The sequence below is a fragment of the Ictidomys tridecemlineatus genome, chromosome 5 (assembly GCF_052094955.1).
Source record: "Ictidomys tridecemlineatus isolate mIctTri1 chromosome 5, mIctTri1.hap1, whole genome shotgun sequence".
Lineage (NCBI taxonomy): Eukaryota > Metazoa > Chordata > Mammalia > Rodentia > Sciuridae > Ictidomys > Ictidomys tridecemlineatus.
Window position 1 is genome coordinate 20,073,942 of NC_135481.1, and position 18,709 is coordinate 20,092,650.

Below are 18,709 nucleotides of genomic sequence, written 5' to 3' on the forward strand. Positions count from 1 at the left end.
TTTTTAAAAGGACATACCTTTGGCCCAGCAATTCCACTGATAGAAATTTATCCTTCATACATACCCTCCAAAGTAAACTAAGATATGCTTAGTAAACTATAAGAATGCTTATTGTAGTATTAATTTAGTAAAAGCACAATAAGCTAACTTGGATATTAACTAAATGTCCATTAAAAGATAATTGGTTAAGTAAAAGCAAACCCTCCAATAATTAACATAGAAGTAAACATGAAAAAGTCTCTAAAACATATTAAGTATAAAAAGATTATAAATAGTATATGTAACAATTATGCTTATATAAACAGTAAGGCGGTCTCCTCTTTTCCTCACACACATAACTATGGGAAGGTCAGGGGTTTTGCTAAATGAGTAGGTTATAGCTGCTCTTGTGGGTGTGGGAGGGGTAACTGTGAGATAACGAATATGAAAATCTGTCCACTGTAGTAACCATTTTACTATATATGTATCTTTTAACATCATGATTATACCTTAAATACACATAATAAAATTTATTTTAAAAAACCCAAATTGCTAAGTGTCAATTCTGGGCATTTGGAGGGCATAGACAGGCTGAGTCTAATTTACTTTTCAACTAAATACTGAAAAAGTATATTACATATATTTTTTAAATTGACTCAGCAAAGCAACCAATTCAGAGCTAAACTTCCCCTCTCTAGCCCTCAGATCCAGAAGACAATATTCCTCTGCTTTATTCATCCTGGGGTCAGGTAGCAGGTAACTGGTACCCTGATGGAATACCTCTGTGACTTAGAGCATGCCTACTTGCTTTAGACTAAATTGCTTGCTATGTCCTGCCTTGCATCACTCCAGGAAACTCCAATAAAGGCTGCAGTGTGGACCTTCCTCTTGCTCCTGTTCTCTGCTTCCTGACCACCCTGGTGTTTTTCGCCATGACCCTGCATGGCCCGTGGTGACTCTCTGGGGACCTATAGGTAAGATCTATTGATCAATTCTACATTACATGCCTTGTCTCTGTTTCCTCAATAGCTGCTCTGACTTTACCATACTATATGCAACATGTACATTTTTAAAACAGAAGAGTTTCACTGTGAATCCAAATGACAATAAAAACATGGTTAATTTTGCACAAGTCTGTAACTGTGGCTATAAACGAGCATTTTAGAAGTCCCATGTTATCTTTTCCAGAGCCTCAGCAAGGAAGTCTCAGACTGAGGCTGATGAGAACTTGCTCTTGCTAGTCCAGTAGCTTTTACTTATCCTATGGATAATTGTCACCATAAAGGAGCCCGAAACCCCTTCATCTACCAGCCATGTGCCTCACCAGCATCACCCATGGAGCTGAAGATGCTCTCGGTGACACACATGATGGTGTCGGTGGCTTGGTCATAGCGGCCGATGGGCTCTCCTCGACTGGCAAACTGCCGCACATGCTGCAGGAGGTCATGCAGGGCCTGGCTGACCACGCTGGCTGCCGCACTGACTTGCTTCAAGAGCTCACTGTCACCAGTGGCTGCCTGGCAGGCTCGGACGCAGTTCTCCACTGAGCGATCCACAAGTTTCCCTGCCTCAATCAGCTGCTCCTGGCACACGGGGGAGCTGATGGTGGGGCTCACCACCTGAAGCGAGACAGAAGTGGGATTTGGATGCTGCAGGTGATGTCTGGTCCCCAGTGTGGCTGGCATCTCCCTTGAGTTCCTTTGTGCCCTGGGCTTGAGTTTTTCAAGTACCAGGGAATCAACTAATTTACTGTTGTGTCTCCCTATAGTTCACTATTACACTTTGGGAATTTAGTGTCTTGCTAATTTACATTCTCATTAGTCACATATGACAAATTGGATTACTACTTCCATAGAGATTTCTGATATTTACCAATTATAGCACGTTCTTCTTAGGATCTTCTGAAGTGAGCCTTCTGGCCCAAGATGAAATGACTACCTAAAAGAACTGTATTTTTCCAGAGGTACCTGGAACTTTGTTACTTATTTGTGGATCCTATCAGGGTAGCCATGGCAAGCAGGAAAACCACTGGGGTCACCCCTAGATTGATGCTCAAATCCTCCCACAAGATATGAAATGCCAGGCTTGTAAGATCACACATCTACATAGTATGAGACATTCCAGGCCCTGTTTTATGAAAAGAATACACGTGGTGGAGTAGAAAGGGCATCTGGGATCAGATGGCCCCGAATTATACTGTAGTCTGTCTCTACTTCTGTGGCTGAAAGCGCCTTACTAACTCAGGTTCTTCCTCAACAAATGAGGGATAATGATACTTAATTTGCAGGATTGCCAGGGAGCTTTAATGATGTCATTCTTAAAACAGAGTGTATATAGCCTAGAACAATTCACATCCTCACTCAGTTACTGCAGTATGGAAAGGATCCTCCAAAGAGCTGTGGATTATTTCTGAACCCATTCCTAACACTGTACCATACAACAAAAGGCTCTTCCTATGCACTATAAATAAAATTCCCTGGGGGAGAGAGCCATTTGCAAAGACATGGATTAGAGAAAAGGACTAACTGCCTGAAGAACTGAAAAAGAGCACAAATGATAAATTCAGCAGCTTATACTAAAATCCTACCTTAACACCTAAAAGAAGAAGACACCAGAATGTGTGGCATGTGGTAGGAAGGGCTGTAGATGCCAGCTGGCTTACCTTGGCACATGCCACAAGCTGAGAAGTGGAAAGGGCACACTGAGTGGCAGCAGCGATCACCCTGTTCTGTAGGACAGTATCTTCAGCCACTTGGGCAACATTCTTGGCCTTCAGCACCAACATGGCAGCAGCATTGGCGACAGCTTTGGCCAAACTCATCAACACATCCTAAAAATAGGGAATAAAAGACTATTCAGTAATTTTTTTTCTATTTACCCCTTAACAGCCTGAAAAATATGTGGCATACACCTAAACATTTCATTCAAATTCCATTTGATCTTTTTCTTCAGCACTTAAGAATTTCTTTTCACTTTTTTTTTTGAAATGTTAACTTTTTCCTAGAAGTAACTAAGGAACAGGACTTGTATCCTAATTACGTAGTCTCTACCTAAACCCATTAAATAATATAGGTTTAAATCTAAAATGGGTTAATCCAAGGAAAAGATTTTTATTTCAACCACTGATTCACATCCATACAGTTACCTCACACTTGGTTTTGACAATGTCTCTTGAATATATGGTTGATGTGGTGGACTAGGAGAAGCTGAAAATATACCCAGATGCCACAAACACCATGTGCTATAGGCAGGTTATAATTCATGACCTCCAAGTCATCATGCCTCATTGTAGTTTGAAAATTTATCTTTTGGATTTCTGCTTTGCACAAGGATGCAAGTTATCACTGGAAAGTCAGACACATCTCTGCCTCCAGAGGGCAATGTTGGACATGCACAGACAAATAGCTGGCCCCAAAACCAACAGCGGAAGAGCCAAGGAATGCTCTGAACATAAGTCATTTTCAGCGTCTGTAGTCTTGTGGTCAAGGATTAAATTATTATGGAAAATGGAAAGAGAATCCACACAAGTAAACTAGTTACAAGATGATCTGACTGATCCTGATATAAGATGCAAGGAGTTCTGAGCCTTTGAAGATGAGTTTATGCCCCAACTCAATGAAAAAGCCATTCTGTGGCAAAAGGGAAGACTCCTTTGACTTGGCTAGTCAGATTTGTCACCCATCTGTTTGACCTGAAGAATAACCACTGTTACATTTAATTTACCTCTTTGCTTTTAATACTGAAAGCAGTTTATTTGATTTAGAAATGCTTTCTCAAACATGTGAGCCATTTTTATTTTGAGCAAACATGTCAAGGCTTTTTCCCCAGAGGAAATGTGGTCAGAAGTCTTTATTAATTCATCAGATAATAAAAAGCACTTTTGATTCTAAATGCAAAGGGCACCCACAGAGTCTTTACAATGAGATATTTTATGAGAAGATATATTGGAAAGTGTTCAGCCTGCACCATTTTACACATACAAAAAAAGACTATGTGCCATTCAGGCAAATCTGAAACCCAAGCAAGCCAGTTTTGAAGTAGACAACCAAGTGGTCTTAAAGGAACAGTTCAGACCAGCCTTTCTCAGGTCTGTGGTGATCCCACATATCCAAGGAAAAAGTCAAGCCCAAGAAGCTTAAAGCTGACCTTCCTTTGGGAGCTGACTGGCACTTGTCCACTACACAACTTTTCCCAAGATGGACCACAAAGTTATGGTTTTTAGACACCTATCTCAAAGCTCAGTTAAAAAGCCTGAATATCAATAATATATTGATATTACTAACAAGATTTTTAAACATAACTTCCCAAAGCAGGCCACAGTATTCTCTCACTTGATATGAATCCATCTTTACATAAAAGGATCACAATTCAGTAATGTAGAATTGTGATTGTTCTAAAGGGCTTTGTTAAAATCACTTTAAAAAACCTTGTTCCTCCTATTAATTTTGTCCAAAAACAACATAGTTAGAAAAAGAGCATAATACTACAGCTATAGTTGCTGACAAAGCCTTTGTCAAACTTTTCAACAAGACCACTATTATGTTGCCCATGTAAAATAAATCTTTGTTAACTCTGGGAACATGCAGTACACTGAGAACCCAAGAAAAGCTCTGAGATATGATCTTAAGACTCAGAAAAATAGAGTAAGAAATTGAATGTGAATAAGCTAGGGGCTACCCCCACTGGAAGAGGCTGAGGATTACCTCCTTGAAACGGGCCCTACCCAGGGACCTCATACAAACTGAACTACTGAGTCACTCTGAGCATAAACCTGCCTCCCTAGCTGTGACTAAATAGAAACAAACATCAGGAAGCAGAGTTTGCATGTAAATGCAATGAAAACAATCTGTTAAAGGAAAGGAAGCAAAGTTTAGAAAGCACAAGGATGCATGAAATTTTGTCTTAAGGCAGAATCATGACTTTCTCCTCAACTGTTCTTAGCAGTTTGGGGAGAACAATAATATTTTCAAGGAAATTAAATTGGGCATTTCAAGATAAATCTAGAAAACCAGCAGCTAAATCCAACATATGCCAAATTCCTAAGTAGATACACCTGCCTATAAAAAAAATACCTCAGCTTATAAGTGTAAGGCTAATACATGGACAGTTTGAGGATTTGGAAGGACAGTCAGAATGGGGGCACAATCAACTTGGGTTTAGATGGGTATATTTCTGCAGTCTGCAGTGAATTCTATTTATAGTGAAATAATTTCTGGCCGGCTCAATGAAATAATTGGGACCTACCTTCCTTCATGACACAAATGTCCATACACTGAACATCTGATTGTACCAGGATACAGGTGGGTCCTATGATCACAGCACCACAGGTATGTGGAGAGTGAAGGAGATACAAATAAATCTATGCATGAAGGTACAAGTTTCATGTCTCACAACACATCTGATCATATCATAGTCTGACAAACCTTGCAGCGAAAAAACTTGGTAGTTCTATAGAATATGACATGCAAAACTGTCACCCATGAAGCAAGAAATTGGAATGCCAGACACAGCTGAATGAAGAAAGCTTTTTCTCTCTCTCTCTCTAAAATATTACCAAGTCATTGCCAAATGAAGACATGGTCAGAGAGGATGTAGCCAAAAACATAGGGAAAATGTATTTTGGGTGTCAGGGAGTTAATAAAAAACACATTAATTTTCTGAATTTGGTGATATTGTGATGTTGTTTCTGATATTTGAAATTTGTAGTGATTTTTTTCCTAAATATTTCACTGCAGTTACATACACGTATATTAAAATTTTAATGATGTAATACATACACAATCATATTAAAAATTTAATAATTTGCAAAAAAACTTTAAAGATCAATGAAATTTTGCTGAATTCTCAAACAATGAGCTTGACACAGATTCTGGTCCAGGGAACCCAGGTATGAACAGTCACATTTTAATTAGGATGGCTTTATGCATTACTTGCAAAATTAGAGACTTAAGAAGAGGAAGGAGTAAGGAACATTGGCCCATAGGTGCATGAGGAGAGCTCATCTTGGCCTGAGTCACTTAGCTGCTGGCCTCTGCGCCCCGTCTGTGGGTTGGAATAAGCTGAGATCTTGTCTGAGCTGCAGCGTGGTTATGCTGGCTGTGAATCAAGCCAGCTGCAAACAGTGGCTACAGCTGTTCACCCAAGGGCAAACAGCATGTCGCTGGAAAACAAAGGTCACAGAAAAGACTTCACCACCACACTTATGGTTTTAGATGAGATACAGAAGGCAGCACCACCTTTGAATACAAAGAAAAGCCTACAGTGTGTTGTGCCTGAAGAAGGGGTGTGTATGGTTTTCACATTTACATGGGGACTCAAGAATGATGCCAGAAGAAACTGCCCTTGAAGAGAGAGAGAACGAACCTGAACAGGACTTGACAGCTGTAGAGGTTAGGTGGCCAATTCAAGGGGTTAGTGACTATTTTCTCCACTTTTGTATTTAAAGTATATCCAGAAATTTGATAATCAGAAAGGTTAAATAAGTGTGATAGTGTGATGGTGCTTGATTTATGTGTAATGAGCCTTTCTATTTAAAAAATTTTTTTCCATTAACACAAAAGACCTCACTTCCCTAATAATCCCTCTCGATCTTATTCTTGACAGCTCAAAGATTGGAATTGTTTTCCATCAAATTCTCCCTGATCAGTTCTGAACCAGCACTTAAGACTCTCTTCTAAAATTGTAAGGCTGCACATATCTTACTTGGAACCGCTCATCAGTCTCATTCTCTCCGATCTGTCTCAGAAGATCTCCACTGGCTTGTCCAATGCTTCCAGCAGCAGTCAAAACGGTCTGTCGAGGCTGTGAAAAAGAACATACTTTGGTTGGAAGGAAAATACATTTCCTCTACAGTGTCTTCAGCCAGGCCAATGTGGAGAAGAATCACATAGGACTGGCAACTTTTATACATCAACAAGAATCTCAGGCTATTGGCCAACTAGGAAACAATGTTCCTGTGAAATCTGTGCAAAGTAGATACCCGGTCTTACACACCAGCAACAGGTGGATGGATGTGATATGTCCAATGAATGAGCCTCATACAGCTGGTAAAAAGGTGGTAGGTGCTGGATGGAAATTAGGGTACAAACATGTATCTTCTTTAAATGGGTGCTAGTCATGTTTGTTAAGTTTCTGGGAATGTATCTAATTAAGTACCCTTGTGGGAAGACCTTCATACTAAGAGTTCAACCAATCCCAAAAGTTGAACAAAAGTATCTGCACCAATTTCAACAACTCCCAATACTGCTGTGTGGTAACATACTCCATTCAGATAGAAGGAAGAGCTCAGGAAGTCAAAGACCCACAGTCTCCAGGGTATGCAGGTACTCATCTGAATTTGAATGAGTGCTGGTCCTTGGAGCTCACCTCTCCAGAAGTAGGCTGAACAGCTTTCAGCAAGTCGGACACTGCCCCAGCGAGGGTCCTTGCAGCTCGGAGCAAGTCCTCCCCACTGCCCACCTCATCATCCATGAGGGCTGCCAACAGCTTCACACCCTTGGACATCTCCGTCAGGTTGGAAGAAATAGTGGTGATTGCACATCCCACGGCTGTGTAGTCAGTGTCTGCAGGGTCACCTGGGACAGAGAAGGACCATTATAATCAATGCGGGGTGGTGAAGGATGGGGAGAATCCAGGTTGGCAAGAGATGGCAAGGTTGGCAAGTGGTCCTGGTAAGAATTTTCAAAATCCCCACAATGGCAGTAGCTCATTCTCCATAGCTCTGCAGGAGTACAGTGAGATTGACCACACCTGTTTCCAAGGTGACTTCAATAAGGTCCTCTCATCTGTTGGCTTCATATATTAAGATACGGAGCATAGACAACTTTAAAATTCCAAAGGAGGTCTTACATGTCAAGGCCCTTTTTGTTAGGCTTTTGTCAGTAGCTCAGGGGGTCAACTATGCTTTGGAAACACTGACACTGTAGAGTGAAGCCAGGGTATCTCCTGCTCTCACTTGACAGCGTCAGGCTGGGAGTCACACTATGCCAGAAAAGACTGCTGTTGGACAAGATAGGAAAAGGCACAGATGATAGATTTGTCCTTTCAAGATCATTTTCAGACATAAGTTCCCAGAATGGAGAAACTGGCCTCACAGACTTTGAAGTACGTCCAGCATGTTGACTAACAATGAGGAGAGCTCCATGTGTGTTTTGTGATGATGATGCATGACAATGATAAAAAGGAATGAGATGTTCCTTACATTTCTCTTGGATAATTGGAAAAAATACCTAAAGCAGGCCAAGTACCTAAAAATACACTGCCTTCTCATCATATGAAAATCTGTTGTTTCAATCAAAGAATATATATTTTTACACAAAACCACAATATACCACAAAATGCTCAGGGACTTACCAGCCGTGAGGTTAACAACTGAAGCCGTTCCAGCTGTAATAGCATCGACTTGAGAATGAATTTCGTGTTTGGATTCGTCCACTTTGTTCTGAACCCATACCCTAGACGCCTATGAAGCCAGACAAAAGCATGACACAATCATGGCAAAAAAATTACCCATGGGACCAGAGAAGTCGGCCATAAAATGAGGCCAGCATTTTGGTTACATTCCCCTTACTGGGCTGGCACTAATGAGCTCTTGAGTCATCTTAAACATCCTTAAAAGCCTTTTAATCTGTTCAGAGATACTGAATGGCATATAACTCCATATCTTATACTGTTTTTTTTTTTAAATTTAAGATTTAAGGGAAAAAATTATATGTGGCCTTAGGTAAATTCAATTGAAAAAGAAAAATCAATGTCTCATAATACTGCACATTAGCACTAACAGTTGTTGGTAATGTTCACTTTGTTTTTTAGGGAACAAGGTTAGAATTGGAGATTTCAGTCCAATGCAGGAAGTATTTCCTGTTTACAAGGTCCACCTGAAGACAATGCCATGCTCAAGTGGATGTGCTACCTTTCCCTATAGCACTGGGTCCAGGGGTCAAGACCCCTGTTCTGGATCCAGCTCCACTGCAAGGTAATGGGACCCTGGGCAAACTATATCCAGGTCTTATGCCTTGTCTTTCTTCTATTGTAGAAATTCAACTGTTAAAAAAAAATCTTTCCTGCTCTCATGCTGTCTTGGAATCTATACATAATAAAATAATTATTTTCTGGCATTTCAAGACTTATCTAATAAATGATCATTTACATAGGTAATGGTAACCCTGTTGGTAAGATGAAGATCTGCTTCTCAAAATAATTCCAAAATATTAATTTATGACTAGGATATGTGGAGCACTAATAATAGCTTATTCCATTCTAATTCTTTGAAAGTTGGTGAGAAGGAATGTTACATCCAGATATTTTAAAACTCAGTCTCATGATTACCTGGGATATGGAAGTCTGCCATATATTTTCACTTTCAAGTTTTCCAGAGTAAAATCTTTAATAATTTCAAATACTTAGGGGAAATAGCACTGAGGACACCAATTACCCTGTCCCTCCACCATAGTATGCGAATGGAAAAAGCCTCAGGGACAACTTGGAAAGCAGTCCTGGCCAGACAGGATGACGCTACAGATCCTCTCTTGGTTCTAGCACCCATAATGGCATCAGCCTATTCCACAGCAGTGGTTAACCTTGACTGCCCTTAGAATCACCTGGGAAGAATGAAAAACTTATGTCCAGGACCCACCCACTATGATACTAATTTATGTGGTCTGAACTTGGGTTTTAGGCTTCATTTATAAAGCTCAGATGATTGAGGTGAGACTACTAGTCACTGCCTCTCAAATTTTAATGTGTACACAAGGCAGCGGGGAACCTGGCTGAAATGCAGATTCTGGTTCAGTAGGTAGAAGTAGGCGTATGATTTAGCACCTCTTCCAAGATCTCATGAATTGCTGCTTCTGGCCTGTGGACCACATTTTCTTGGAGAGGAGTTAGCTGGTTTCATGCTGCAGCAACTATAGGAAGGTCTTTGGGCCAATTACCCAGCCTTGCTGCAATGCTCAGGGGTTATCAAAGCATGATCCTTATACAAGTAGCATCAGTTTTACCTGGGAACTTGTTGGAAATGCACATTCTTAGGCTCCACCCCAGACCTTCTGAGTCTGAAAGAACGGAGCTAGGTCTTGGCAACATTTTAACAAGCCCTCCAATTGACTGTGATACATGCTAAAATTTGACAGCCACTGATAGTAATAAATATAACAAAACACCTACCTCTCACTGAGCTCTTAACTACATGCTTGATACTTTGCTAAGAATCCTACATGTGATTAAATCAGTATACCTTCAAAAGAACCCTATTATGAATGACACAATGGACATGTAGAGAGGGTAAGTTGCCCAGATTGAAACAGCCAGTGAGTGAATAGGGGAGCTGGGATATGAACCCAGATCACTTGACTCTGAGGGCCCAACTGCTCAGTTCAGTGATCCTACCAACAGCCTGCAGCAATGATTCTCTTCCCCTGGGCCACAACTGAGAGACAGAGTTAACATCCTGGAAACCACATGGCTTTCCTTGTCATTTAGCTGAAGACTGAGATTCACCTCGTTGAATCCAGACAGAGCTCATAACCTTGTTTTCTGCCAGAACAGAGACAGCAAATAAAACCCACAGATCAATATTTACCATATCCTGGCCGAGAGGTGGCAGTGAGTCAAGCTCACTGAGGTCATCCTGGGCCTGCTGGACAGCATGCATGCTTGTGTTGATGGTCCCCATAAGGGCCTGCTGGGCTGAGGTCTGAAAAGGCAGATAAACAAGGTAGTCATAGAATGTTCCTGGGACTGACAAGGCCCTCCATGCATAACTGCAAAACTGAGCTCTGAGCTCAGCCAAAGGTACATCTCAACAAGTGCCTGAATTATCTACCATTTCAACCTGGGGACCAAAACCAGACATTGCATTATATTAATAGAATACAAAATGAAGGTGATTGCAACAGAGGAATTATCATCAGAAGACTCTAGAGAGCTTAATTAGCTGACAAGAAGGCTCAGCTAAAAGCTTAATTTAAGGATTTAATTTTGAGTACTGAGGACAGAATATCTTATACATAGAAAACATGTGTTAAATGAGAATGTTTCTTGATCAATTCCTAAGAATTCCATCCAAAACTTTCAGCCAATATGCTTTTTCAGAGTCAAATTATTTCTGAGCTTTCAGGCTCTTGAACTTTCAAACATTTTTGCCTAATAGCAAAGGATCCCCAAGGCAGGCCAGAGAGGCACTGAGTTAGACAGACCAGCCCAGTAGAAAGGAATTAACAACCCCAGGGATGGAACATCAAGATCACTAAAGGTTTGGTCTATTTTTCAGACTCTTGGAGGATATCTGAGATAATTGTTTTGATACTATTATAGTGAAGGAGCAGTCACAAACCACAGTGAGAGGTTTCTGACTTCAGCAACAGAGGCAATCTCTAATCCTAGACAGGAGTGATCAGAGTCATCTAACTAAAAGAATGCTCAATTTGATGAGCTGTGGTTCAGATGGGAGAGGGAGTCCCCGACACAACCCATTACTGTCATTGGTGCCTCCTCTGGACACAAAAGACAACATTCTACTGAGCAAGAGACAGGTACAAGAAATCTCACCAGTGGAGGCATGTGGCCTCGGTGCATCTGCCCAACCATGACTTGCTGCTGTGGTGAGGGCATACTGCCAATGTTGAAGGTCTCAGGTCCACTGGAGCCTGAGCGCATCACGGCTGGCAGTGCCACTGAGCCATGCTCTGCCTTGCCTGTCCTGTTGAACTGCTGCTGCAAGATGGTGGACCTGTAGGGAAAGGCAGCTGGTCACTGTGGGGTTGTCACCCATGTGAAGAACAGTGAGAAGACAACATGGGTGCTACAGGTGCCTGCTGCTTTCTGCTCTGGAGGACAATCCAAAGAGGCACACCCAGTTGGAGACTTAGGAATGAAGCAGAATTCATTGTCATTTATCTCATTGTCTCTGAGCCTTGAGATACTCTGGCACCTATTCCAAAAGATTTTAGCTGGAGACTAGGAAGATGTTTTAAAGTGTCTGACAAAAAAATTATGAATTTTTAACTTCTTGATATTTTCTTAGAATAAGTGGTATACGCAAAGGACCTGGGTAATCTGAAGGTAAAAAAAACTGAGGGTGGCATATCTTCTTCAGGAACCCAGTAGATAAACCCAAAGGGAGGATCTGGGGAGTCTGGATAGCAGAGGCCTTTGTCTTGACCCATCACAGATCATCCTAAACATCAATAGCCAAGCGAGGATCCCAAGGAACAGACATCTGTAAGAGAGACATCAATGTGGAGGGGTGACAATAGCGAGGGTAGTCTGGGGTTCCAGGAAGAAGTCGACTGCTTTCTGAGATCTCAGAAAAAGATCAATACAGAAAGAAGTGGAAGGTCTAGTGATGGTGTCCTGGACCATTCCTCCTCCTTGCCTAGATCAGACCCACAATAAGGGGAGATTGTGGAGATTTCATTGGTACCAGGCAGGCAAAAGCCCCAGCTCAGATACTTACTGGGCTGTTCCTATGGAAAATATAAGAACAGCAGAGTCTTCTGAAATGATCAGCTCACCCTGTCAGGAAGTACTAATTTAACAATTTCCATGTAATGGTCATTAATAATTCCAAGGAGTTAAGGTACTTTATCAGGGAGTAGGAAGTAATGAAATGCATTATATCCAGTTGGCGCCGTCTTGTGTACTCACAGAGGATAAATGGAAAAGTACCTTCAGGGTTATTAGAAAGCAATTTGTGAGAAAGTGGTGAAAAGACTACAAATAGTAGAGAAACAACTACCATGGATAAGTGAGTTGATTATAAGGAATGCAAGAATTTTCTGGGAGTATATTGTGGGGATCATTACAAGATCTGAATCTGAATTCTGGGCTCTGGTTGCATCTCAACTAACTCCAAGATCTTTGGTTTTCTCATCCATGAATCTGAGATGATCACCACTGGCTTATTTCTTGCATAGGACTACAAGGTGGTAATATTATTTCTATTTTGTAGATAGGTTTGTGCAGATAGAGAGTTCAGGGGCAGAGAATAAAAGACAACTGTCCCCATAGTCCATGTTATTAACCACTGACCTCTGCTACCTCATAGCCAGCAAGACAAGTGTGGCATATGGCAAGTGCTTCATAGACAAGAATCTTTTCACTGGTCAGAACCCAAATTCCCTTCCCCAAAAGGACCAGAATCAAACAGAATCCATATTCCAGCCTCTGGGGGAAAAATAACGCAATTCATGAGATTCCATCAAAAATGCAGAATGGAGCTCCTGAAGGCTCACTGCCTCTAAAGAAGGAGGGGAATACCACACCATGCTCAGTGTCTCCCCAACAAAAGATACCTAGACAGACATTGCTGGTCTGGGGACCACACTTGGAAAAGACTTGACTATACCATTCCACTGTCATCTCCTACAGAGCTGAGCACAGAGATGGTAGGGGGGGAACCTGTCCACCTAAAGAGAAGGTGGTTCCCCAGCACTCCCAACACTCACTTTTTGGGGGAAACCGACTCTTCCAACATAGTTGACTCCTCATCGCCTTCTAGGCCAAATCGGTCTTTACTTTGTTTCTGGAGGTAAAGCAAAATGCAACAATGAAAATGAAGCTTTGCATTCATGTAAGAACCCTTGAAAAGAACTTTAGAAGGAACACAAATAAAAGTGTTAAAGTTAACCCAAATTTTCCTGAATTAGAAAAGCTATGGGTGAACAAAACCATGATAACAATAAAAGAGAAATACATTATTTAATATAGATAAATAATGTCTTATTCTTGTAGATTTTGCATTGCAAAAAATCAAGGCTCATATACTAAAATTCTATCAAAACTTGGTTATTTCAAGTGGTTGTTTAGCTGTATTATGAAGCCTTAAGAAATCTGTTGTTTTTTTTTCTATACACCACTATGACATTTAGTCCCATTACATTTATTAAGAATGAAACAAAAATGTCTCATGAAAACCCAGAATACTTTACCCCCTCAGTTTGGGTTTCTGTAAAGGCTGGTGACCAAAACCTGACCTTATATAAATGTTGCAGCAGTAAAACCATAGGATCTCAAGGTCAAAGATGTCTTATTAATGCAATTCTAATGTCAAATATTAAATTAATGAATCAAGTGTTTCAAATAAGTGATTTTTTCAAGCTAGCTACATCATCTAAACTGAGCCTTTTGATGAAGCAGCTTTGCTTTTCCAATCTGCATCAATACGAAATACCTTTTTGAGGATGATGTCAATGTATCCTGCAATCAGCTGAGATATTTGTTCTCCCTCCGTGGTTTGTACTGAATAGTAGCTTTCTTGATACTCCCCAAAGTCCTGGAAAAAACAGCAGTAGAAGAAACATGGCTACATCAGATTTATCAGGCATTTTAAAGCCTCAGAGGATCGAGTTCCAGAGCAGCATGACACAGACTGACTTTTCCCCATACCTCCCCTCTAAGTAAATCCCTAAAATTTAACAATGGTAAAAGGGTTCTGGAAACTGGAAAGGTAAAGTGGCTGGAAGCCTCAGGACTTGAGGAATCCCAATGTGGCTGGTTCTCAGGTTTTGTTTTATGTCCCATGTACCCCCACAACTGGGAGCTAGAGAGGCCAAAAAATGAGAATCTCCAGCAGTTAACTTCTGAAAAGCATATTCTCTCTGGTTAAGAGACCAGGAGAGGGGAAACCCAACAGACACTTATCCAGGAGCCACAACACCATGTAGAGGACCTGGGCTGGTGCTCACCAGCAGCTTCAGAGAAGCAGTGAAACCTTAGACCATCCCTAGCTTTGTTCCACAACCCAGGCAGGTGAGTAGTCTGATCCTCTTGCAGCAGTGAATGAAGTGAAGCCCTGCCTCCCTGATTTCCACTCAGGGCTCAAAGAGACTCGGACCCATTGGCTTCTCTCTCCCCAGCATAGGTCACTGAACAAAGAACAAAGCCGTCCAGGATGGTATGGCAAGGGCTCAGGAGGAGGAAAAACGGCACTATGACAGAAGCCTATAGAAGAGGCCAGGGCACCACACAGCAAACCTGACCAGGCGGCTGCCTATTCCAACAAGATTTAAGTAACATCATAGGCTCCTGACATACAAGTCAAGATGTCTAGGATGTAATAAAAACATCACTATTCATAATGAGGACTACGATGACCATGTGTGAATGAGAAGACACAAGTAATGCCAATAACTGAAAGAACTCTGATATTAGAAGTATCTGATAAGAATTTTAAGATAGCCATGCTTTAATGCCCAAGTATACACTCTCTGGAAACAAGTGAAAAGAAACATGCATTCAACACACACAAACAAACAAAAACAGAAGTCATAACAAAGAATGAAATGTGGAAACTATAGAATTGCCCAAATTCAATGATCAAAATAAAAACTCACAGGACAGAACACATAGTAGTATATAGATGACAGAGGACAGAATCAGTAAACTTGAAAATAGACCAATAGAATTTAGTTAGTTTCAACAATAAAGAAAATGAACTAAAAAACTAACAGCTTCAGGATCCTAGGGGATGAATAACAAAGCATTTAACATTAATATTATCAGAGTAAAAGAACAAGATAATGTGGGACAAGAAATTTTAAAGAAATAATGGCTTCCCCAAATTAACCAAGTACATAAAACTACAAATTCAAGAAGCACAGTGAACTCCACATTGAATAAACCCTGAGAGATCTGCACCAACAATTCTGAAAACTGGAAACAAAATTTAAAAAGTTTAAAAACAGCTAGAGAAATATAACCTATTATCCATAAACAAACAGCAACTTCTACTTTTCATCTGGAAACACAGAGGTGAGAAAAAAGTAGTGTTTTATTTTTATTTTTTTTTAAGTGCTGAAAGAACTGACAATCCCAAATTCTGGATCTGGCAAATGAGAAGGAAATGAAAGCTTGTGCAGAGGGAAAACCGAGTCTGCTGCCAGGACCTATCCTTAGGGAGGGGCTCACAGTGTACTCCAAATGCAGAGCACCTGACAATAGGATGAGGCTGGGAACTCTGAAATAAGAATAGCAAGAGGAATAAAAATAGATGTAATAGACTATCCTTCCCTCCAGTGTTTCTTTGTTTGAAAGCTTAACTTGTAACACCATCTGATCTGGTGTTTAATGTATGCAGGTGAAATATGCAAATAATTTTATTCAAAAGGTGGGGAAGGTGAAGAGACCTATGTTGAAGCAAGGCTTCTACACTTCACTGGAACAGGTAAAACATCAATACCAGCAAGCTGCAATTAATTTCATGTGCATATGTGGCAATATCTTGAAAACCTATGAAGAACACTATATAAAGTGGTGTGCTAAAAACAATAATTCAAAACAGGAGTTTTAGAAGTGTCTCAATAACCCACAGGAAGACGAGAAAAAAGAAATAAAGGAGGCAGACAGAAAAAAATTATAAAATGATAGACTTAACTCCTAACATGTCAATAATTAGCTTAAATGTAATTTAAAAGACAGAGATTGACAGAATGAATTAAAAAGAAAAAAACAACTCTATAAGAACTTGGTTCAAATATAACAGTATATGTATGATAAACCTGAAAGGATGGAAATAGACAGATCATACAAACACTAAAAGAAGCATGACTGGCTCTATTAATATCAGATAAAATAGACTTCAGCATGTAAAATTACTAGAACAAAAGGATATTACATAATGATAAAACAATCTCTCCATTAGAAGGACACAGGAATCTTAAATGAACAGTCATCATATATCAAAGCTTCAAAATACATGAGGCAAAAACTAATGGAAATGGAAAAGAAACAGAAAAACCCAAGACCTTCACTTTTAGAAAATGATTGAATTGCTAGACAGAAAATTAACAAAGATGTAGAAGATGGATGAGCCACTGTCAGCTCATGGGGATCTGATTGACATTTACTTTACCAACAACAGCTGAGCATGCACTCCTTCCAGGCACTCATACCACACTTACCAAGCACAATCATACACTGGGATATAAAACAAATCTTAATGCTAAAAAAAATTAAAATCATACTATGTTCTCTGACCATAATGGAATCAAACTAAAAATGAATAATAGAAAGACATCAGGGAAGTCTCCAAACAATGGACCATAAAAGAACCAAACTAGAAATCTATAATAGAAAGAGACAACAGGAAAATCTCCAAACACTAGGAAATTAAATAAAAGCTAGAAGTAGGAATGAAAGAAATACATATTGCAAGCATTAACCCAACTTTATACTTTAATAATAAAAATATTGACATTCATTATCTCTTTTGTTTGAGGTAGTTACTATTATCATAGCTATTTCTCAGTTTTATTTATTTTTGCTTAGACCCAGTTTTTAAAAACCAGTATTAAAAGTTATATAACAAAAGATAATTGTCCCCTGCTCCATCTCCACCTTTACTTTCTGCCGCCCCGCCCCCAAAGGAAATCAAGTCTTTAGGCAGTTTCTTCTAGTATTTCTAAATCACATGCTAATATTGATTTTCTTAGCAATAATCCATGACTTTGCATCATGGAATATGAGGATGTGACTCTCTTCGTATGAATACCCAATTTTAAAAATCACACGGGCACAGCTGCTACTAACTAGAGAAAGAGGTAGAGTTTCTGAAGGTTCTTTTCAACCGGCATGATCATATCAATCTATCATCAATTTAAGTAAGTACTCCTCCCAAACTCCTCCTTATACCTTTTAAAAAATGTCATATGAGATCTTGACTAGATGGCAAATTGATATTTCAAGTGCTCACCAAAGATGTCAGGAAGTCTGAAGAAACCACAAATTTCAGCACTTTTTGATAATCCTTATTGTTCAGTTGTCCTTACAAAACACCCGCCCTATCAAGTTTCACATGAAAATTTGGCTCTAGAAGACTTGACATTATACTCCCCTCACAGCAAATACTAAAGTTGGGAGAAGGAATTTAGAGGCCAAAGGGCTGAAACAAACACCTTCTCCCCATTTCCCATGAATTTTATCATCATCTTCTTGTTTAATGCTAGAACTTTATGAAGTAGTGTATTACTATTCCCATTTTATATTGGAAGAAATTAAGGCTCAGAGAGATGTTGAACAGGGCCATAAAGCTAGGAGATGACAATCTGGAGCTTTAATATTACTCCAAATCTATGTTGTTTCCACTATGTACTCTGTGCTATTTCTAGGAAGGCTGGGAAAACTCTCTTTAGCACTATATCACAGTTCTTAGGAATGTTTGATGTGTGGGCTTCAGAGGGTTAGAAGTTCCCTTTCAGGATGTGCAAGGGATCCAGAGCACACAGCTAAGAATCCTCTTGGTGAGAGGCTCCTCTAGATATTGAACTAGGGGAGGCCTTAGGTAAGACACCAGAGAGGAAGCAGGAGCCAAAGAAACCCAGTCTTTGTCATACCTGTCTTAATCCTGCATCAGTCTCCTCCCTGCCCATGGACTGGCACCATCTTCCTCTCTCCATGCTGACTCTCCAAGGCCAGAGAAACCCACTGGGCTAGGATCTGGTCTCTCTCCTGTACCACAATATTGCCCAAGGCCACGTCAGCCCCCACGTTGCCTGCCAGTCCTACCAGTGTGAAGCTCTTGGGTGAGGCGGCCCAGCGCTTGACTGTTGTGAGAGGCCACTCCTGCAGCACCTCCTTGGTCTTCTCGTCTACGCGCATCACAGAGTCCTTGGTGATTCCCAGCAGGCGAGGCACCAGCTTGTTCTTGCCTTTCATCTTTTCCTGAAATGGGAGAGACCAAGCATCAGTGCTCTTTCTTTGAATGCATCAGATTTTATCTGCAGTCGCTCCACAT

The 18,709-nt window shown here is 40.4% G+C and overlaps 1 protein-coding gene across 5 annotated transcripts in view; it reads right to left on the reverse strand.

Moving 5' to 3' along the window:
• The window catches only part of Tln2 (talin 2), a 405,316-nt gene that overhangs the window by 118,277 nt on the left and 268,330 nt on the right, over nucleotides 1-18,709 (reverse strand). For all 5 annotated transcript variants that reach the window (XM_078049521.1, XM_040275958.2, XM_078049522.1 and 2 more), the window contains 10 exons: nucleotides 18,481-18,636; nucleotides 14,150-14,251; nucleotides 13,425-13,501; nucleotides 11,527-11,707; nucleotides 10,559-10,672; nucleotides 8,332-8,440; nucleotides 7,345-7,553; nucleotides 6,682-6,780; nucleotides 2,642-2,809; nucleotides 1,304-1,598 (listed from right to left, as the gene is read on the reverse strand). In XM_078049521.1, the coding sequence (XP_077905647.1) occupies nucleotides 1,304-1,598; nucleotides 2,642-2,809; nucleotides 6,682-6,780; nucleotides 7,345-7,553; nucleotides 8,332-8,440; nucleotides 10,559-10,672; nucleotides 11,527-11,707; nucleotides 13,425-13,501; nucleotides 14,150-14,251; nucleotides 18,481-18,636 (1,510 nt within the window). The remainder of the gene's footprint in view (nucleotides 1-1,303; nucleotides 1,599-2,641; nucleotides 2,810-6,681; nucleotides 6,781-7,344; nucleotides 7,554-8,331; nucleotides 8,441-10,558; nucleotides 10,673-11,526; nucleotides 11,708-13,424; nucleotides 13,502-14,149; nucleotides 14,252-18,480; nucleotides 18,637-18,709) is intronic.